Source organism: Ischnura elegans, chromosome 6 (genome assembly GCF_921293095.1).
Source record: "Ischnura elegans chromosome 6, ioIscEleg1.1, whole genome shotgun sequence".
NCBI classification, from domain to species: Eukaryota; Metazoa; Arthropoda; class Insecta; order Odonata; family Coenagrionidae; genus Ischnura; species Ischnura elegans.
In genome coordinates this window covers 29,999,526-30,018,293 of record NC_060251.1, presented here as the reverse complement: position 1 = coordinate 30,018,293, position 18,768 = coordinate 29,999,526, and the positions used below count along the sequence as shown (strand labels likewise).

Sequence of the window (18,768 nt, the reverse complement as noted above, 5' to 3'; positions counted from 1 at the left end):
GCAGTGCGAAATTTATTTTTCCCGTGAGTTGACAATTTTTCTAGAGTCGAACCGAGGTCTTCAGTGTCAAAAACTGCCCGTGTTCGCAAGTATATTATAATCATCTATGACCATGGAAAATTTCATGTACCAGACTTCCTAAATAAGGAAGCAAGACATGGTGCCTTACATTCCATGCATCCAGAGCGCTGCAGTGCGAAATTTATTTTTCCCGTGAGTTGACAATTTTTCTAGAGTCGAACCGAGGTCTTCAGTGTCAAAAACTGCCCGTTTTCGCAAGTATATTATAATTATATATGACCATGGAAAATTTCATGTACCAGACTTCCTAAATAAGGAAGAAAGACATGGTGCCTTACAACCCATGCATCCAGAGCGCTGCAGTGCGAAATTTATTTTTCCCGTGAGTTGACAATTTTTCTAGAGTCGAACCGAGGTCTTCAGTGTCAAAAACTGCCCGTGTTCGCAAGTATATTATAATTATCTATGACCATGGAAAATTTCATGTACCAGACTTCCTAAATAAGGAAGCAAGACATGGTGCCTTACATTCCATGCATCCAGAGCGCTGCAGTGCGAAATTTATTTTTCCCGTGAGTTGACAATTTTTCTAGAGTCGAACCGAGGTCTTCAGTGTCAAAAACTGCCCGTTTTCGCAAGTATATTATAATTATATATGACCATGGAAAATTTCATGTACCAGACTTCCTAAATAAGGAAGAAAGACATGGTGCCTTACAACCCATGCATCCAGAGCGCTGCAGTGCGAAATTTATTTTTCCCGTGAGTTGACAATTTTTCTAGAGTCGAACCGAGGTCTTCAGTGTCAAAAACTGCCCGTGTTCGCAAGTATATTATAATCATCTATGACCATGGAAAATTTCATGTACCAGACTTCCTAAATAAGGAAGCAAGACATGGTGCCTTACAACCCATGCATCCAGAGCGCTGCAGTGCGAAATTTATTTTTCCCGTGAGTTGACAATTTTTCTAGAGTCGAACCGAGGTCTTCAGTGTCAAAAACTGCCCGTGTTCGCAAGTATATTATAATCATCTATGACCATGGAAAATTTCATGTACCAGACTTCCTAAATAAGGAAGCAAGACATGGTGCCTTACATTCCATGCATCCAGAGCGCTGCAGTGCGAAATTTATTTTTCCCGTGAGTTGACAATTTTTCTAGAGTCGAACCGAGGTCTTCAGTGTCAAAAACTGCCCGTTTTCGCAAGTATATTATAATTATATATGACCATGGAAAATTTCATGTACCAGACTTCCTAAATAAGGAAGAAAGACATGGTGCCTTACAACCCATGCATCCAGAGCGCTGCAGTGCGAAATTTATTTTTCCCGTGAGTTGACAATTTTTCTAGAGTCGAACCGAGGTCTTCAGTGTCAAAAACTGCCCGTGTTCGCAAGTATATTATAATTATCTATGACCATGGAAAATTTCATGTACCAGACTTCCTAAATAAGGAAGCAAGACATGGTGCCTTACATTCCATGCATCCAGAGCGCTGCAGTGCGAAATTTATTTTTCCCGTGATTTGACAATTTTTCTAGAGTCGAACCGAGGTCTTCAGTGTCAAAAACTGCCCGTGTTCGCAAGTATATTATAATCATCTATGACCATGGAAAATTTCATGTACCAGACTTCCTAAATAAGGAAGCAAGACATGGTGCCTTACAACTCATGCATCCAGAGCGCTGCAGTGCGAAATTTATTTTTCCCGTGATTTGACAATTTTTCTAGAGTCGAACCGTGGACCATAGACTCAAAATACAGACGTATCATAAATTTCCATTTCATTAACTATTTATAAAAAAAATTTCATATCCCTGCATCGATTACGTTGTGAGATAACCGTGTTCCCTTTTACCTATGTCTCCCATTTAAATGCACGTAAAATTTGAATTCCCGCCGCGCTCGAGAATCAAGATGGCGGATTACATTGGTCAAGTGCGTGACACGACCTGGCTTTTACCGACCTTGGCTATGAGCGCTGACAATAGCTTCTAGACAATAGGGTGGTTTTCTATTTTTTTATTGCCTAAATCGAAAGATTATATGCCTGGAGTGCATATTTCACGCTTTTAGATTTTTAAATGATGATATCTATTTTTCGCGATTTAATGAAAAGTGAAAAATTTTAAATGTGCGAAAACGCGACGGCGACAGCGACAAGGAGCGCTAAAAACCTTTTGGATGAATAAAAATATCATGGTTCCTTTCCTGTCGTAAATTAACGTAAACAAATGCAATAATTTTATACAACATTAAGATATGATGCAACCAATATCTTAATATCCTTCAAATGACTTATAAATAAAAGGGCACTACTGACATTACCATGTAAATTGATGTCAGAAAAAAGCATCAGTACTTTTTGAAAGTAGAAACTGTTACTTACTCTTGATGCCAACTTTGACGATAATATGCCTAAGAGGGTTCACTTCTTTCATCATGAAAACTAAAATCGGTAGCAAATGTTGAGGCTGAAAATATATAAATAGTTTAAAGAAGATTAAATTCATGTTGAAATTTATTACAACACAATATTACTTTTAAAGTACATATATACTGCGATGGAGCACGATAAAACGAGTTGTCGAAAGTTATAGCAACAGTTATAAATTCATTGGTAAACGAAATACTTGATTGTTCTTCAAAACATGAAGAGGAGAGTTTTCAAATTTAGATATCGCATATTAAAGATGAAATATATTTAATTATATTAAACGTTCAATGTTATCCCAAATGTAGATAATATGGATATTTTAAAACGTAATGAAATAGTACCAACTACAAAGTTTTCAAATTCGCCTGCCTTTCTACCGCGTTATATCATTTTAAGATTTTCCCTCCACTACACTTCTTGCCTGCTTTTTGCCACCAAGTGCCATCTGCTGAGCCATGAACATGCATGTATGTTCATGTGCTGAGCATTTAAAAAACTACGGAAACAAAAACGGAGAGAAAGTAACAATCGAAGGGCAGAAATCGAAGGCCGTAATTCAATAACACATCCGCATTGCTTTAACTGGAAATTATGATGAATTCACTCAGCTGTCTTAGAAGGATGCGGGTGCCTTGCTCGTCTTTGCTTAAGCACGTTAACCGAAATCCATTGATTCATCCAACTGCTGCAGATGCATCAATATGTGGAAACTGTAAGGTATCACTCGAATTTTTTGTTTGTTAACCTTCATTTCACAGTTAATATTTACTCATTACTTTGCAGCTTTATGGTATCAGCGAAGACGAGGGTATGCATTCAAATCTGATCTCAAAATTAAATGGGTTAGACCCACCAAAATACCGTCGTATAAACCAGAAAAGAGCGGAGACTGTGAATTGTTTCCACAATTGGACATGACTCGACTACCTGCGGCATTTCAGAAGTCTAAGGAACTTGAGACGTAAGAAAAGATGCCATCCATTGTTTTTGAGTCATGACCTAGTTTATTCTTTGTGCGCAGTTGGTGAAAGTAGTAAATGCATCATTCTATTTTAAGCGGTGTTAGCTAATTGTTTCAATGCTACTACAATACACATGTTTTACTGTGTTTCGAACCAGAAATCGCTTATGCTCATCTAATTTTTCAGCATATTGAGTAACGGTATGAATTTTCAGTGTGTGTAGGGCAATAGTTTTTCGTTCGAATATCTTTTAGTTTATTATTTCCAGTGCATAACCTTCGAAAGTTGTGATATGGCATTTCTCAAGATGTGTTTTGCACACTACGGGATTTTATTTCATCTGCTGTTGGACCCATTACATCCCCTTCCCAGTAAAACTTATCAGCTCGATGAGTATATTTTGCCTTGATGACTTCCAATTGTTATTCAAGGACTTTTATTTCAATTTAACTCAAATTGGTCCATTCTCTTATGTGTACTTATTTACTCTTAGCACAGTAATCGTATGCATTATAATCTAAATTGCCTCGTTGAATGATTTGTAATTTTTGTGTTTATTCATTAATTTTCAGGGCTGATGATACAGTTAAGAAATTATTCTCGCTGGAATTTCTTCCTAAGAAGTGGACCAGGAGGGAATATGAGCACATGCTGACGGAGAGAGTCAAAAGACACGAATATGATTATACCACTGTGGAGGTTCAAAGTAAGAGCCATAGCCGGAATTTTAAATATCATTATTTGTTTTATTTTCATAAATTTGCATTATTTTGCATTTATTATGATATTTGATTCTCGTAATACCCTTCTGAGGATGGTATAGTGCATCGCATTCTCAAGCCAAAATTCATTTTAGTCTCCAGGATGACGGCACACATCAGGTTCCTGCAGCATCATGTTGATCAAATCCCCAAAGATGTAAGAAGTAAAGTTATTGTCAAGGAACTAATAGAAAAAAGGAAGAAATATTTGAAATTTCTGCGTAAATGGGACTACAAGAGGTTTGAATGGCTGCTAGACAAATTGAATATAATTTTTCGGCCACATCCCAAGTAAGTGTTTTATGTCACACATCGTGACATATTCTCATAAATTTCCTGAAAATTGTTGTTTTTCTACCTTTGAGTTCCGATTTGCTTACATATGCGGATCTAGGCGAGGGGGCACGTCCCCCCCCCCCCCCCCCCCCCCCCAGACCTTTAAAAAATATGCAAGATTAATGTGGTCCCATCATTATTGCGTTCGTTTTGTATTATGAGGCATCCTTGTGCCCCCCAGACAAAATCCTAGGCATGGCCTTACTTGTGCCCCCCAGAAATAAATCCTGGATCCACCCCTGCTCTCGGTAATTGCATCAATAAATAATTACCTTAAGTACGTTAATAGCAGGCACATTAAGTTCCTCATTAACGGCAGGGATTAATAATATTGACCAATAATAACTAAAATAATATCCTGTGGTATATCATTATTGTGGTTACATTCCTCTCCTGGCGCAATATCTTGTTTAACCTTTTCCCCACGCAGGGCGTGATTTCATGGCCTGAATTTTCTGATGCTAAAGAAGGAAGGCCGGCTTTTCACGGCTTGAATTTTTCGAAGCAAAAGGCCTAAGGCAGTGTTTTCACGGTTTCGCGGTCAAGCATGCCAAGTGGGTCCCAACTGCCATTAGGGTACCTCGGCGCGAGAGGTCCGACCCTTTCCTATTGTCCGCGTGGGGATTATCTCGGCCCATTCCGGCACTTAGTGACCCACTCAAGGAAGGTGCTCATGGTCACTTATTTGTTTATAAGGTGGAATAACTAAAAACGTAAAGGTTGCATTTTATGATAATCAATGCCAAGAGTTACATTCTGGATGTTTTGCTGATCGGTTCCAAATTTTAAACGGAACTCTAGCGTTCATATTAACGGAGTTTATCATCACCTAGAACAAATTTTGGAGACGCTAAGGTTAGATGTTTAGTTATTATTTTTAAAAATTACTAGCAAATGTATAGGAGCGATATTGTAACGATTTACATCTAAAGATATACGTTACTCTGTTTGCCACATTCTAAGTGTACATTTGCGGTGAAATTCGATGGAATATCCGATTTAACTTCTATGAAAAAAAGCCCTCTTAATGTAATAAAATTTGATTCTCTCAGTTCTTTGTCGTGAGCCAAAATTACTGCGGCTATTTTTAATAACCTCTTACCAGCCTTTGAATACAAAGGTATTATAAACGAATTTCGCTATAAATACTGATTTATGCATATCCTAAAAATTAGTAAATTTAATGTACCAATAGGGAATGTTTTACGTAGACACATGTTGTGGAAGCATTCCATACCATTGCAGGAATAAGAACTGCTCTACCCAGGTAATTACTCTCATATTGTAAGTACTCTCATTGGTGTAAGTATTCTCCAACTGAAATATGTACGTGGAAGATGATAACCTCACTCTTCTCGGAAAAGCTCATTTGGCTATGATATAGTGCCGTTTTGCTGAAAACCCTAAAAATAACCGTAGAACTTCGTTTAAAAGTTCTACAGGCATTGCAAAATGAAAGGAATTCATTGATGAACTGACATTTAATGCAACAGTAACAATTTAAAAAAAATAAAATTGCACTGGCAACAATAAACTGACCGCAAAAGTACGCCGGGATGGGCTGCCTTCGGGGAAAGGGTCCGAGACCCCGCTAGGAAAGGACATTAAGGGGAGGAAGCGACTACCTGCACAGTCCCAAGCCGTGAAAAAACTCCGTACGGGGCGAAAAATAAATTCTCAAACCCTTCGTATAGCCAAAAGCAACTTCCCGTAAAGGAACTCGGCGCGAAAAGGTTAAGTTTTATAATATGCATTATTTATCTCTTTGAATTCTTTCATCGCTTTGAATGATCATTCTAAATGTAATCTGAGTCATTAATATTTTTGAGGGTAATCACTTATGAAACAATTTACTTGTCTCTTTTGGTTTTCAGATTTTACCATCGGATAACTCGAAAGGAGTCCCTCACCAAGCTCACACGTAGGCATTGTTTGAGTATCAGGCAAGAGAGAATTTTAGCCTTTAAAAGGCATTTGGAATCACAGAAAGAGGCATTTCTGCAAGAGAAAGCCAAATCACTGGAGTGGATTCGCAATGAAGAAATCGCGTGTGATGTGGAGCCTAGTGTGTCTGATAAGGATATAGCTGAAGTGCAGAAAAAGCTTGAGGAACTGAAGTTGAAAAAAGAGAAGCCAGTTGCTGAGGAGACCAAAATACCTTACCACCCTGAGTGTCTTGGATTGTGACGTACTGGTGTGTACTTAAGTGTCTGAAGATCCATTCTTAACGTGTAATTTCCTAGTTCCAATTCTGAACCATGTATATATTTCCTCAGTGCCCAGAGTTATTTGTTAGAAAAATAAATCCTGATGGTGCATATTTATTCGAATATATGATTAATTTCCATTTTTATTATCTATAAGGTATTACATATGAAAGTAGGGATACCCATGTTTTTGATGTGCAATTAGTGCCGATGAAAATGTTGGCATAATATGCATTATAAATGAGGCTGAGGGCATGCAAAGGGAATGTCCAAGGCCTTCACATTACAATGAGGGAAATATTTTGAATTTAATCTGTTGCCACCCACTTCTTACAGCTATCGCAATATGTACTTGTTAACCATCTCCTGACAATATCATTTTTTGTACATTAAATATCTTGAGGTTTGGCAACTTGAATTAATTAACCTAACCTAGATTTGATTTGGGGAGCTTGGTAGCCTAGTGGATAGAGTGCTTGGCTGCTGAGCAAGGGGTCTCGGGTTCATATCCTGGATGAAGCCATTGGACATCCCTAAATGAAATCCTTGAAGTGCAAGGTGGCCCAGGGAAGTGCATGTGGCCCTCACACCCTGAATGTCTGAAATCCTCATTAGTTAGTTCAAGGTGAGCTCCAACCTCACCTATCATAACCAACCTTCGGGTTGAAACACGAGTGAACGAACAAATTGATCTTGCTCACCACTCGTAAAAATAAATTATGTACTCTATTGATGGGGGGCAGTAATGATATAAAATTCATAATATAATTTAATTTAAAATGGATGGAATCACTCACTATTTTTCTCATGTCCAACCAGATCAATTTTAAGAAGCAAAATAGTTTTTATCGGCACTTTAAAAATAAGGAAGAATTGGTTATTGATTTGCGAGCTATTTCTGATTCAAAATTTCAGAAGGAGCTGGTCATCAGGTTTTGTCACAGGATCATTAAGGTTTATATGGAAGGCATGCCTTTCTAAAGTGTGGTATTTTTCATCCCTTATACTTAATGGGCACTCAAGTTAAAGATCCGAGATTACCTTTCTTCCTCGTTTTTACACTTTCAGACCTGGCTTCCAATATGTATTTAGGATGTGCATTTTCAGCCAACTTATGTAACTCATTGACAATTTATGGGTACCCCAAGGACCTTATGATCAAGGTATTAGGTAGATGTTTATAAAAATTATTGTATAAAATGTTGGTAAAAATTACGGATTCACCTTTAAATTGCACCTTTGTGAGTGATTATAATATCAAAAACCTATGTTATACCCTTGCAAAGTTAATTCACGTCTGAAAGGGAGTGAATTTAAATATTGCTGTACATTTACATTTCTACCAGAGGACCTTAAAGATGTTACTAATGAGCTGTAGCTGGCTTTTCCTCCATCTTGCCATCTTTGATAAAACTTCACTGATGAATGTTTCTCATATTTTGCATTTGCGGTAGGTGGTTTCATTCAGTGGTGCAGCGAGGGGGGGTTTTGGGGGATAACCCCCCCCCCCCCAGAGCTCAGGGAAATATTTAAGTTTAAAACATTTGACTTAATTGTATTATGATTACTTATAGATTAGTGTTAGGATTAGTCAAATATTCTCCAGAAAGCCGTAAAACTCGCCATTTTGAACCATTAAACTTAAATATTTTCTGGAGGAGGGCCCCCGCAAATCCCACTTACCCTGGTGAGTATGCAATACCCCCACACCCCAAAGTATTAGTTGCGCCTAAACCCCCCCTAGCCTTAATTCCTAGCTGCACCCCTGGTTTCATTTGCACTGATGTGTTTAGATTAAACTTATTTTTTGCTGTCGGGTTGAGTTTGGTAGGTTAGCCGTATACATATGTGTAGTATGTATTAAGTAGATTGGACTCCAAAACATTGGCACAAATGAAACCATTCACCCAGAGTGAAGTCTGAAAAACATCAAACCAATCCACTTTTATCTAAGGAAAACAAAATCTTTAATTTATGCTATAGTATTTACCTCACAACTATCAAGTGACTTAGTAGCAGCTGGTCAGATAAAGTGAGTTGGAGCCACATCACTTATGTATATGAAATATTTCAAACCCTGCCGCGTGAACGGCGGTGAAATATACAACAATTGCCATGAGAAAAAATTCCCCTGGACTGGGAATCGAACCACGGACCTTTGGCTTTCCGGGCCAATGCGCAGACCACTACGCTACCCAGGTTCTTTAATTCCCATGGCAATTATACCGAGGCTCATGGCACTAGGTGTTAGGCCCTCGCGGTCCATCAAGGATGGCAACGCGAGGGAGAAAGGACTTCCAAGAAGCCACAACCGGTTGAGAGCCTCAAACCTGCGCTAAAGCCGCGCATAGCGGTATGTGAAATATTTCAAACCCTGCCGCGTGAACGGCGGTGAAATATACAACAATTGCCATGAGAAAAAATTCCCCTGGACCGGGAATCGAACCACGGACCTATGTATATATTTAGAGAATGCTTGTATGAGAATTTTAATTACTGTGCGAGTATTCTGGAATTTAATAAAGCTTTTCATGCCCTAGGGTTTTATGGGTCTAGTTATGCAAAAACTTTTGGCACAATGCTCCTACAAGATGCAGAAACGTCTGTCGATCAGGAGTATTAGTATCAGCAAGGGAAGTGAAGGTCCTTACTTCACCCCTTCAGTTCACAGAGAAGGGAAATATATGTTTTGCCATGGCTACTGCCTGTTCGGTGATGTGCTTATGATAGCTCTTCCTTTGCACTGTGTATTTCTGCACTATTTTGCACTACTGACAGTCAGGCCTTCTGAATTCTGTCTGCAATGCTGAATCTGTCGGCACTTAAGGCTGCAACCCCTGTTATGTCATATTGTTCATACAAATAATCAAGAATATAAACTTGGATCTGGTGCCTACTCTAGTGGCACAGCGAGGGGGGGGTTTTGGGGGATAACCCCCCCCCCCAAGAGCTCAGAAAATAGGGTAGTTTCCTTCATCAAATAAAACGAAAGGCATTGATTGCGATTCGTTACCCACCAGTAGTGTATTCATAATATACAAATTATTTCGTTTTATAAATACCGGTTTAGACGAATGGCAATGGTCCATTTTTATCCTCATTTGAAAAGGGCCAGATTGGCGCCCATGCGATGCCACTCCACATGACGTCACGGGGACCTAGTTCCTATACGAGAAGATAGGAGTTATACGTCATCTGAGGTTACCAATGCATGCATGAGGCGCAGAGCTCAGGGAAACATGTCTTAATAATCACTTATTAAAACTGGCTAAGGTCGGAAAGTTTTCTTCATTTGATAAGGTATTAATAATCCTTATTTAAGCCAAGCGCTACCAGCCAGCAGGGTACTCAGCTACCCGCTAGCAGCCTGCGTCGTATCAGTGCTCAACTCGCCTCAAGGTCACCTCACAGGGCGGCAGCGGGAACCAGAAATACGCCACATGGAGAGAGATTTCCCGGCATTCATACTTACGCATCTCGTTTTCGTGCGCTTGAAAATTTTCAGTTTTCATTTAATCGTGAAAAATAGATAATATTGTCACTTAAAAATCTAAAAGCGTGAAATACGTACTCCAGGAGTAATAATCTTTCGATTTAGGCAATAAAATAATAATAGGAAACCACCCTATTTTTTAAGTTTAATCTATTTTATTGAATTAATATTACTTATAGAGTAGTGTAAGGAATAATAAAATATCCCTCAAAAGGCCGTAAAACCCATCATTTTGAACAATTTATCTTAAATTTTTTCTGGCGGAGGATCTCACACCTCCTGCTTACCCTGGCAGGTATGCCATACCCCCAGACCCCCAAGTATTAGTTGTGCCTGAAACTCCCCCTAGCAGTGGCGCCGACTCCATGGGGCCTGAAGGGGCTCGAGCCCCCTCAAAAATTCATATGGGTGTGGGGAAAAAATGTGTCAGGCATTTCGATTTTCCCCGGAATGTCCAGATATCGAGATTCGAGTTATCAGGGTTCTAATGTTGATCATATGACTCTTCTAAAATGTTTAAAAAACTTAGAACTCACTACTTATCACATTTCCCGGGGCAATATCCCGGGTTTGGCCCCCCCAATATTTTTTGTAAGTCGGCATCCCTGCCCCCTAGCCTTAATTCCTAGCTGCGCCCGTGGCCTACTCAGCCTATTAACTAGATGTATTTTTTCATGATTTCATCTGAATGAGTTGGTTCATAAATACTTGTCTTGAGGTGCTAATTCTCCTTCTTACGAGGGAATAAAACATCTATCAGTCCAGTCAGTGATTTGAGGTGGAATCTCTGTGATGAGTTGGGTGCAATGTACCAAATACAACTTAAAATACTTTATTAGAAAAAATGATCTTTCATAAAAGATTAAAGGGGAGATCATGAAAAGTTAATATCTATATATCCACTACTCAAATTTTAATGTCAAAAACATTTACCAATAAATATTAATAGAATTTCTACTCTGCGGTGAAAAAACATGGAATGTTTGATCTAAAATTTTATATGAAATTGCAGCATGACACTGCCTGTATTCATTTTCTTTTTAACATATTGTACAAATAACAACACTTTTAAAAATATTATAAAGATAAAAAAACCTTGTGCCAGCAAGATAAAATAGAAAACAATATTTTCCAAATAATAGGTATTTTCAAATCATCAAAATGAATAACAATACTATGACCTTTCCTTGACACTGCTATTAAACAAACAGAAATAACAAATTTGTAAAAATTCAAACATCAAATTAATCTTTGGTTGAGTATAAATTGATAAAATTGTACAATTACTTATGGAAAAATGTTAACAAAAGGGCAAAGGAAGTAAGAAAAGAGAGCACCTAAAAACTATTTACATAAACATAAAATATACAGAATGTATCAATATGTGACTCATTTCCTCCATGAAATGACCACTGGCAATAACAATTTCATAGAATGTATCATTAATACAAGGAATCTTTTCTTCTATGATTAAGCTGTCTTCAACTGGCTGATATGACTCCTTCATTAAATACCATGATCTTAAAATGAATATATGAACTCTTCATCCAATAAATAAATGAATCAATTGGTCCTCAGAGACTGGTAGTATTCAGCAAGTACCTTCCATGCCTTTGGTGCCATGAAACCATCTGGTGGATTCTGCCCACTTCTGGCTAGACCTGAAAATTTGGAATTATTACTTCAGTCAAAAATACACTAATTTAAGCCCAAGACACACAAGAATTTATGAGGCATCCTCTGCTCTAATACTGATGGATGCACAAGTTATATAAACACCCTTGTCAAAAATGTACAATAACAACAGACAATTTTACTGAGTGAGCAAAGAAATATGTAGTGATTTTAGTGAAACATCAGAAAAAAGTAAGAGGCTTTATAACACAAAGTTGCCAATGTGTAATAAAGGGAAACTACTGAAAAAGTATAAGATCTATTCTCATTTCTGCTCTATTCATGATACCTCAAATGATTATCGGAGGAAATTGTAGTACACTTAGCTAGACAACATGGAGATTGTGAGGAAAGCAAAAGATACGAACAGGAAGCATGATGAATATATGTGAGGCACAGAAAATGTCCGACCAACTGGACAGAGTTTTTCGGTGTCTCACACTTCCTTAGGAAAATCCTACAGCTGATTTTTTGCAATTTTAAATATTTTCTTATGAGGAAAGAGCGAGAAACTTATCTCAAAGAGTAAGTAAAGTAGACTCATAAAATGGTAAAGAATATAACAGAGATATTTCAGTGAAAATAGAACCATTTCTTACAATTCCTCATATTAGGGGCAGATTGGTAGAAATAGGGCTAAAAACAATAGCCGTAATCCACCCTTAGCTCATAAAACATTTCCCATGAATATTTCTATAAACAATCATAGAAATGAGTTCCTGACTATAGGGTGGTTTCCTATTTTTTTTTATTGGCTAAATTGAAAGATTATTACTCCTGGAGTATGTATTTTATGATTTTAGATTTTTAAACAATATATATTTTTTGCGATTAAATGAAAAGTGAAAATTTTCAAGGGCGCGAAAATGCAACAGCTGAGTTTGAATGCTGGGAAAAGCCCGTGTGGCATCATTCTGGTTCCGTACCGGCTGCCGCTGTGTGAGGCCAGCTTTGAGCAAGGCTATGAGCACCACTACGATGCAGGCTGCTAGCAGGTAGTACTTGGCTTAAATAAGGATTATTAATACCCAATCAAACGAAGGAGACTTTCCGACCATAGGCAATTTTAATAGGCGATTATTAAGAGATGTTTCCCTGAGCTCTGTGGCTCATGCATGCATTGGTAATCTCAGCCGATGTAAAACTTCTGACTACTCGTATTGCATCTGGAAACCCTGTGGCATCACGTGGAGTGGCATCACATGGCCGTCAATCTGGCCTTTTTCAAATGAGGTTAAAATTGACCATTAACGTTCACCTAAACTGGGGTTTCTAAAACCAAATAATCTGTATCTTATGAATACACCAATGGTGGGTAACGAATTGCAATCAATGCCTGTCGTTTTCTTTGATGAAGGAAACTACCCTATTGAACAATTTCATGTGTGTAATACATTCGAGTATAAAAAAAATGAAACAATCATCTCCAACTTACCCCTCATTTTGGTTCCCGAAATGAAATCAAAATCAGAAGCTCTGGATGGTTCAAAAAATGCCATTTTCCTCACTGACCGGTCATATGCTGCCACACGGAACGGAACAATTTCAAGATGTGACAAGCCTGGAGCTGCCCTCAGCACTCTTGCGCCATGTGTAGGCTCATAGAGATCACCACCCACTTCCTTATTGGGATGAGGCAGACCAGCTGGATCTCTGCCCACAATATAGAAGTTTGCACCGGCGTTCATTCGAGCCTTGGCATGCCACTGCACCTAAGGTTCAGAAAAATGCATTTATTTATTCATCTGAGATCAGTAGCAGATGTATAGAATATGATATTATAGGCAATATTAATGTAAATTTTAGTTAAGAAATTTTAAATAAGGACATCCTATTATATTCTTATATTTAAAATAAAGATGAAATTAAAAAATAACAAATAGGATATATTAGAAGGTAGATGGGAAGAACTCTCAAGTTCAGGTGATAAATGGTGGTAAATGCTGAACATTTTCCTCATTTTAGAGGGCTCAAATATTATTTATATGATTTTCAAATTGATACCATTCCTTGACAACAGCCTTCGATACTACTACATGTCATTTGTAGGTTTAGTGGCAATATTACCCAGAATTTAATAATAGAACTACATAATTGTAAACTTTATCCCTTCTGGCAACATGCTTCAAGCACAAGCACTTTTTGTGTACTGATGATGAGGAAAAAATTTTACTTAAAACTATTAGGTATATCATGCAATCAAAGACAAAATAAACCACAGAATTTTTTTATGCAACTGACTTCAATGTACATTCATAGGTTATTTATGTACTTTTTGAACTCCAAACTCAAGGTAAAATGGGTCATTTTAGCTCTGGCAAAAGAATTGGAGCATATCATGTTGAATCAGCAAGTAAAGTATCAGAGTAAGGATGAATATAAAAATATCTATAGATAGGTATAATGAATATAATTAGTAATAATTTGTTTCAGTTATCTAAATTAATAGACACTTATAGTATAAAGTTATTATTATAGCTATTAAGTATTGATGAAATTAAACATTCTACAATATTTCCGCACCACACATTTTGTTGTCACTACAGTACTCTGAAATTCACTGTGTTACATGGATGAACTTGGTATAGCTTAGTGCACTTGACAATTTTACAGTGACAAAGAAATGCATCATGTGGAAATTAATTGTACAATGTCTAACTTAATCTGTAGTAAGAATTTACGCCACATCCTGCCACAAATCATACATGATATTAAGTATGCATTCACAAAACAATGTAGTTCTGGCTAATTACCTCTGTGGGCCCAGCATAGTGCATAGGAGATGGGAATATGGCAAGGATGGTGGAATCTTCAGGGAGGACACCCTCCTGCAGGACTGCCTGGTGCTGCTGCATGCGAATGGGCAGGGGGACATCGTCATCCTTGGTCCACCCACCAAGAGGGTGCAGGAGCAGAACTGGCTTCTTGAAACCCCTTTCTTCCAGCAAGCGCCGCCTCGTATCCTTTGTGAAAACATAACACATATATAAGACATCAATACCAGTGGCGCAGCAAGGGTGGGGTTTTGGGGGTTAAACCCCCCCCCAGAGCTCAGAGAAAATTTTAAGTTTAATCCATTTTACTTAATTGGATTGATATTACTAATATAATGGTGTAAGTATTAATAAAATACTCCTCAGAATGCGGTAAAACTCACCATTTATCTTAAAATTCCACAATTCACTAATCTCGCACCTACCGCTTATCCTGGTGGGTATACCATACCCCCACACACCCCGGTATTAGTTGCACCTAAACCCCCCCAGCCTTAATTCCTAGCTGCGTCCCTGATCAATACAGTTTCTCATGATGACCAGTAGGAGGAATAATATAAAAAAATCAAAAACAACATATACTAGCCACAAAGCCAGAAATTTATTTCAGGGGGTAAACAAGTCAACGCCAAACTATATGACCAAGTCTATGAGTTAGTGAATTTTATATGACAAAGTGCAATGGGAAGACAATGCAATGCAAGACGGCTCCCTAAAGCCGCTGACACCAATTAACAAGCAATGCTTGAAAATAATTGATGAATATTTAAATGCCACTTGTCTAACCATATTTGATCTCAGATGCATTATTGCTGAGAAGTGCTGCATACTGCTATAGTGCTGTGGAAAGTAAAGAACCGCCTTTCCCAAAACAATGACCTTCATCAACCCCTGAGCTCTTATGGTCATTTTACTGGGTGCAAGTTTTTTTTACAAACATATTAAAGTGAGATTGTGAACTTGTCTAAATGAAATTAAAACTGGTTATATTTTGCATTCAATAATTCATGCAATTTGAGCACTGTAAATTTTATTTCAGAGACAGCAAATTTTATTGATAAATAGTTCACTGTGCTAATCTTCCCAAGAGTAACACCTGAAACCATCAATTTTGCACAAAATTTTTATAAAATTTATTTTGGATTTTTTATTGCAAGTGTTTCAAAATGTGAATATCGTAAAGCCTCTATGCATAGAATTCGACATGACCAATAAAATAGTAACTTCAATGCAAGGGGGTTCGCTGTATAGATGTGACTCACCATTATTGATAAATAGTTCACTGTGCTAACCTTCCCAAGAGTAACACCTGAAACCATCAATTTTGCACAAAATGCATCCTAATGCTTAATTAGATGAATAAAATTGAAGTTTAAGACCTTAATAAAGAAAAACTAGGAGTTATGTGGAATTCGGAAGAGAAATTTTCTGCAAACACAAGGTAAAATCATAATACATATTAAATGGTAAATTCACTTTAAAGAGCCTTTTCCTTATTGGGGCCCAAAAGTGAACTTCATTCTGGAGGTTTCATAGTTATTGAGATTCATTGCAGGAAGTTTTTCCCCATTCACCAAGTTCTATCAATGAGTGGATTTTATGATGAGAAGGGTCCATCACCAGAATGACTACTTTGGAACATGGAGGTTTTGACCCAATTTCATTAAATGGAGGTTTATTACACAGGTTAAGTTACAAGTTACCTACCTGCATCAGAAGGGCATGACCATTGTGAATAGGATTCCTGAGTTGAAAGGCGAACACAGCATCAGCACCCATCTCCTTAAAGCGGGCACGCAACTCATTTGGAGACAGTCTGTACTGGTCCAGGCCATCGTTCCACATTATCTTGCCAAGCACCTCAAGGTCTCCTCCCACTAACCAGTCCCCACTCTCATAGATCATCTGTCAAATTATACAATTGATATCAATCTTACGGCGGATTTCTATCAATAATAATAATAACAAGTATCCGCAAAAAAATCAAACTGAAGAGGATGGAATCAAACTTATACGCAACCAAACTCTACAAATGAGATACCAAAGTGCACAGAATTTATCAGAGAACATGGGACGGCATATATTACTTCCTAAATATTGCTATTGTTTCCTAAAATTGGTTTTTTAAAAATAATTTAAAAAAAAACAAAAACCGGTAAATATTCCTTATGTTAACGGTGCACCAACTAATACATTCGTTCATTTGCAACAATAACTCGCATTCTTTAAATAACTTTTATCAAAATGCGGCTGATTCCACATTCAAGTCTCCTGTTGAAATGTAAGTTTGTGTCATCATGTGCGTTTAACAGAGGATAGTGTAATTACTTCCAATGTTGTGTTTAATGTGTTTAATTGCAATGTTGTGTCCTCTGACCTCAATTTGTACATGAACATTCCAATTAAATTTGTACATAAGACACTGCCTTTTTTTCTACATTTTTAAATTAGAAATGCGCCTATCCCTCTGTGGACCTGCATTGAAAAGAGCGGGGGAAGCCCGCTGGGAGCGGGCACAGCACGCTTGTAATTTCATATTGCGTACATATGTTGCTATAAGTAAGGCTCTCAATAAATAATCCTTGTAAAGAAAATGTTAGATTTGTAAATCTCAAAATTAGCTGATTTGAACGAGTCTCTACAATAAAAAAATACACTTGAGAAATACTATACCCTCGTACCTTAATGTAGGGATGATCTCTGTTAACACAACCAAAAGTCCTTGCAACACGTTCCTCCTTTCTATGGACGTAGAATTCAGGAAGACGTAGGATAGCTACAGGCTTCCCTTCATAGCGCAGTGAAATAGCTGAGCATCCATCCAAAATAGCTTTGTCCTCTGAGGATACGGGAAGAACAATTGGAATGGAATGGTTGCGAATTCCATGTGCTGCTTCATCTCCTCCAGAGACTGTGTTGAAATGTAGTGACTGTAACAGGAAAAAAAAATCAATAAATTGGGTAGAGAACTTAGCAACTGATCAAAGAGTACCATATTCAAATTTGGGTTTAGTCTTTGGGCACCCCCAGGAAATATTTTTGGAATGTGAAACCTGAGCATGGTATAATACAAATGGCTTATTCTGTGGTGAGCTCTCCCTCACACATTCTAACATTGAAGCACTGAAAGAATCTTACGCTAAAGCTGTGAAATATATTACAAACATCAGGTATATTGAGCATGTTACAAGATATATTTGTAGAAATTCACCAAACTTTTTCACTGAAACTGTTGGATCAATATAAAAATATTTGCTATTTCCTAGGTAATTCTTGGGAGACTTATCCAAAATATGAGTTTAACAGTGTAAAGATAAATGGAAAGTATTTTCCTAAATGGTATACATAGAAAAAGAAGTATACATCGCTGGATTCACCATTATCAGCTGTCACTCTCCTCATAAAAAGCAACAAGCGTGGTATCTGAGATTATAGCAATATAAAATGGAATTTGTCCTCATTGGAATAGCAATATGCAATTTTCAACAAAAAAAGATTTTAATTTGACCTTGGTTTCAAATTACTACATAATTTTTGTGGAAAATTGTTCAAAGTTTCTCGAGAATAAGTATTAGTACCAGAGATAGACTGTGATAGATAGATAGAGATAGATAGATAACTATTCCATATAATTTTTATTGAATAAATTAGAAGTCAACTTGTCTCCATCAATCATACAAGAAATAATGAAAATCTCTGCAGTAGCAAAAAAAAAAGAGGAGGCAACCAGCAGAGGAAAACTTTGCCACACCTAGGTGGAGGCTGTGAGGGCTATCCACAGTGGAGGTAAACACAAATGCAAAACTTTAAGCTTGCTGCTCAAGACACTACCCCACACTACAAGACACCACATACTGTTACTAATTACTAATGCACAAATTAAATATAGCTTTCAATAGAAAGCATTGAGTACTGACAAGGTTTATTTATTCCAGTTAATGAGTAAGATGGCGACCATTTATTCCAACACAGGATGTGAAGCACGACTTTTAAAATGTTACTGCTAAATGTAAATGAGATATTGCGAGGTAAAAAATTTAATATTAAGTATTTATGCTTTATATATTTCTTTGCTAATTCTTTTCTAAAAATTGAGCAAAT

At 37.4% G+C, this 18,768-nt stretch overlaps 2 protein-coding genes across 5 annotated transcripts in view; one reads left to right on the top strand and one right to left on the bottom strand.

The window, feature by feature from the left end:
• Window positions 1–2,982: 2,982 nt before the first annotated feature.
• On the top strand, window positions 2,983–6,836 carry LOC124160448 (28S ribosomal protein S15, mitochondrial). Its single transcript, XM_046536302.1, has 5 exons — window positions 2,983–3,172; window positions 3,244–3,421; window positions 3,995–4,128; window positions 4,279–4,474; window positions 6,394–6,836. Exons 1-5 carry the CDS (start codon window positions 3,052–3,054, stop codon window positions 6,704–6,706), a joined length of 942 nt encoding a protein of 313 aa, XP_046392258.1. The 5' UTR covers window positions 2,983–3,051; the 3' UTR covers window positions 6,707–6,836.
• Window positions 6,837–11,035: 4,199 nt separating this feature from the next.
• LOC124160251 (bifunctional 3'-phosphoadenosine 5'-phosphosulfate synthase 2) overlaps window positions 11,036–18,768 on the bottom strand; it is a 98,667-nt gene continuing 90,934 nt past the window's right edge. For all 4 annotated transcript variants that reach the window (XM_046536066.1, XM_046536068.1, XM_046536067.1 and 1 more), the window contains 5 exons: window positions 17,349–17,597; window positions 16,375–16,572; window positions 14,647–14,856; window positions 13,329–13,605; window positions 11,036–11,880 (listed from right to left, as the gene is read on the bottom strand). In XM_046536066.1, the coding sequence (XP_046392022.1) occupies window positions 11,783–11,880; window positions 13,329–13,605; window positions 14,647–14,856; window positions 16,375–16,572; window positions 17,349–17,597 (1,032 nt within the window). In that variant the 3' untranslated portion in view covers window positions 11,036–11,782. The remainder of the gene's footprint in view (window positions 11,881–13,328; window positions 13,606–14,646; window positions 14,857–16,374; window positions 16,573–17,348; window positions 17,598–18,768) is intronic.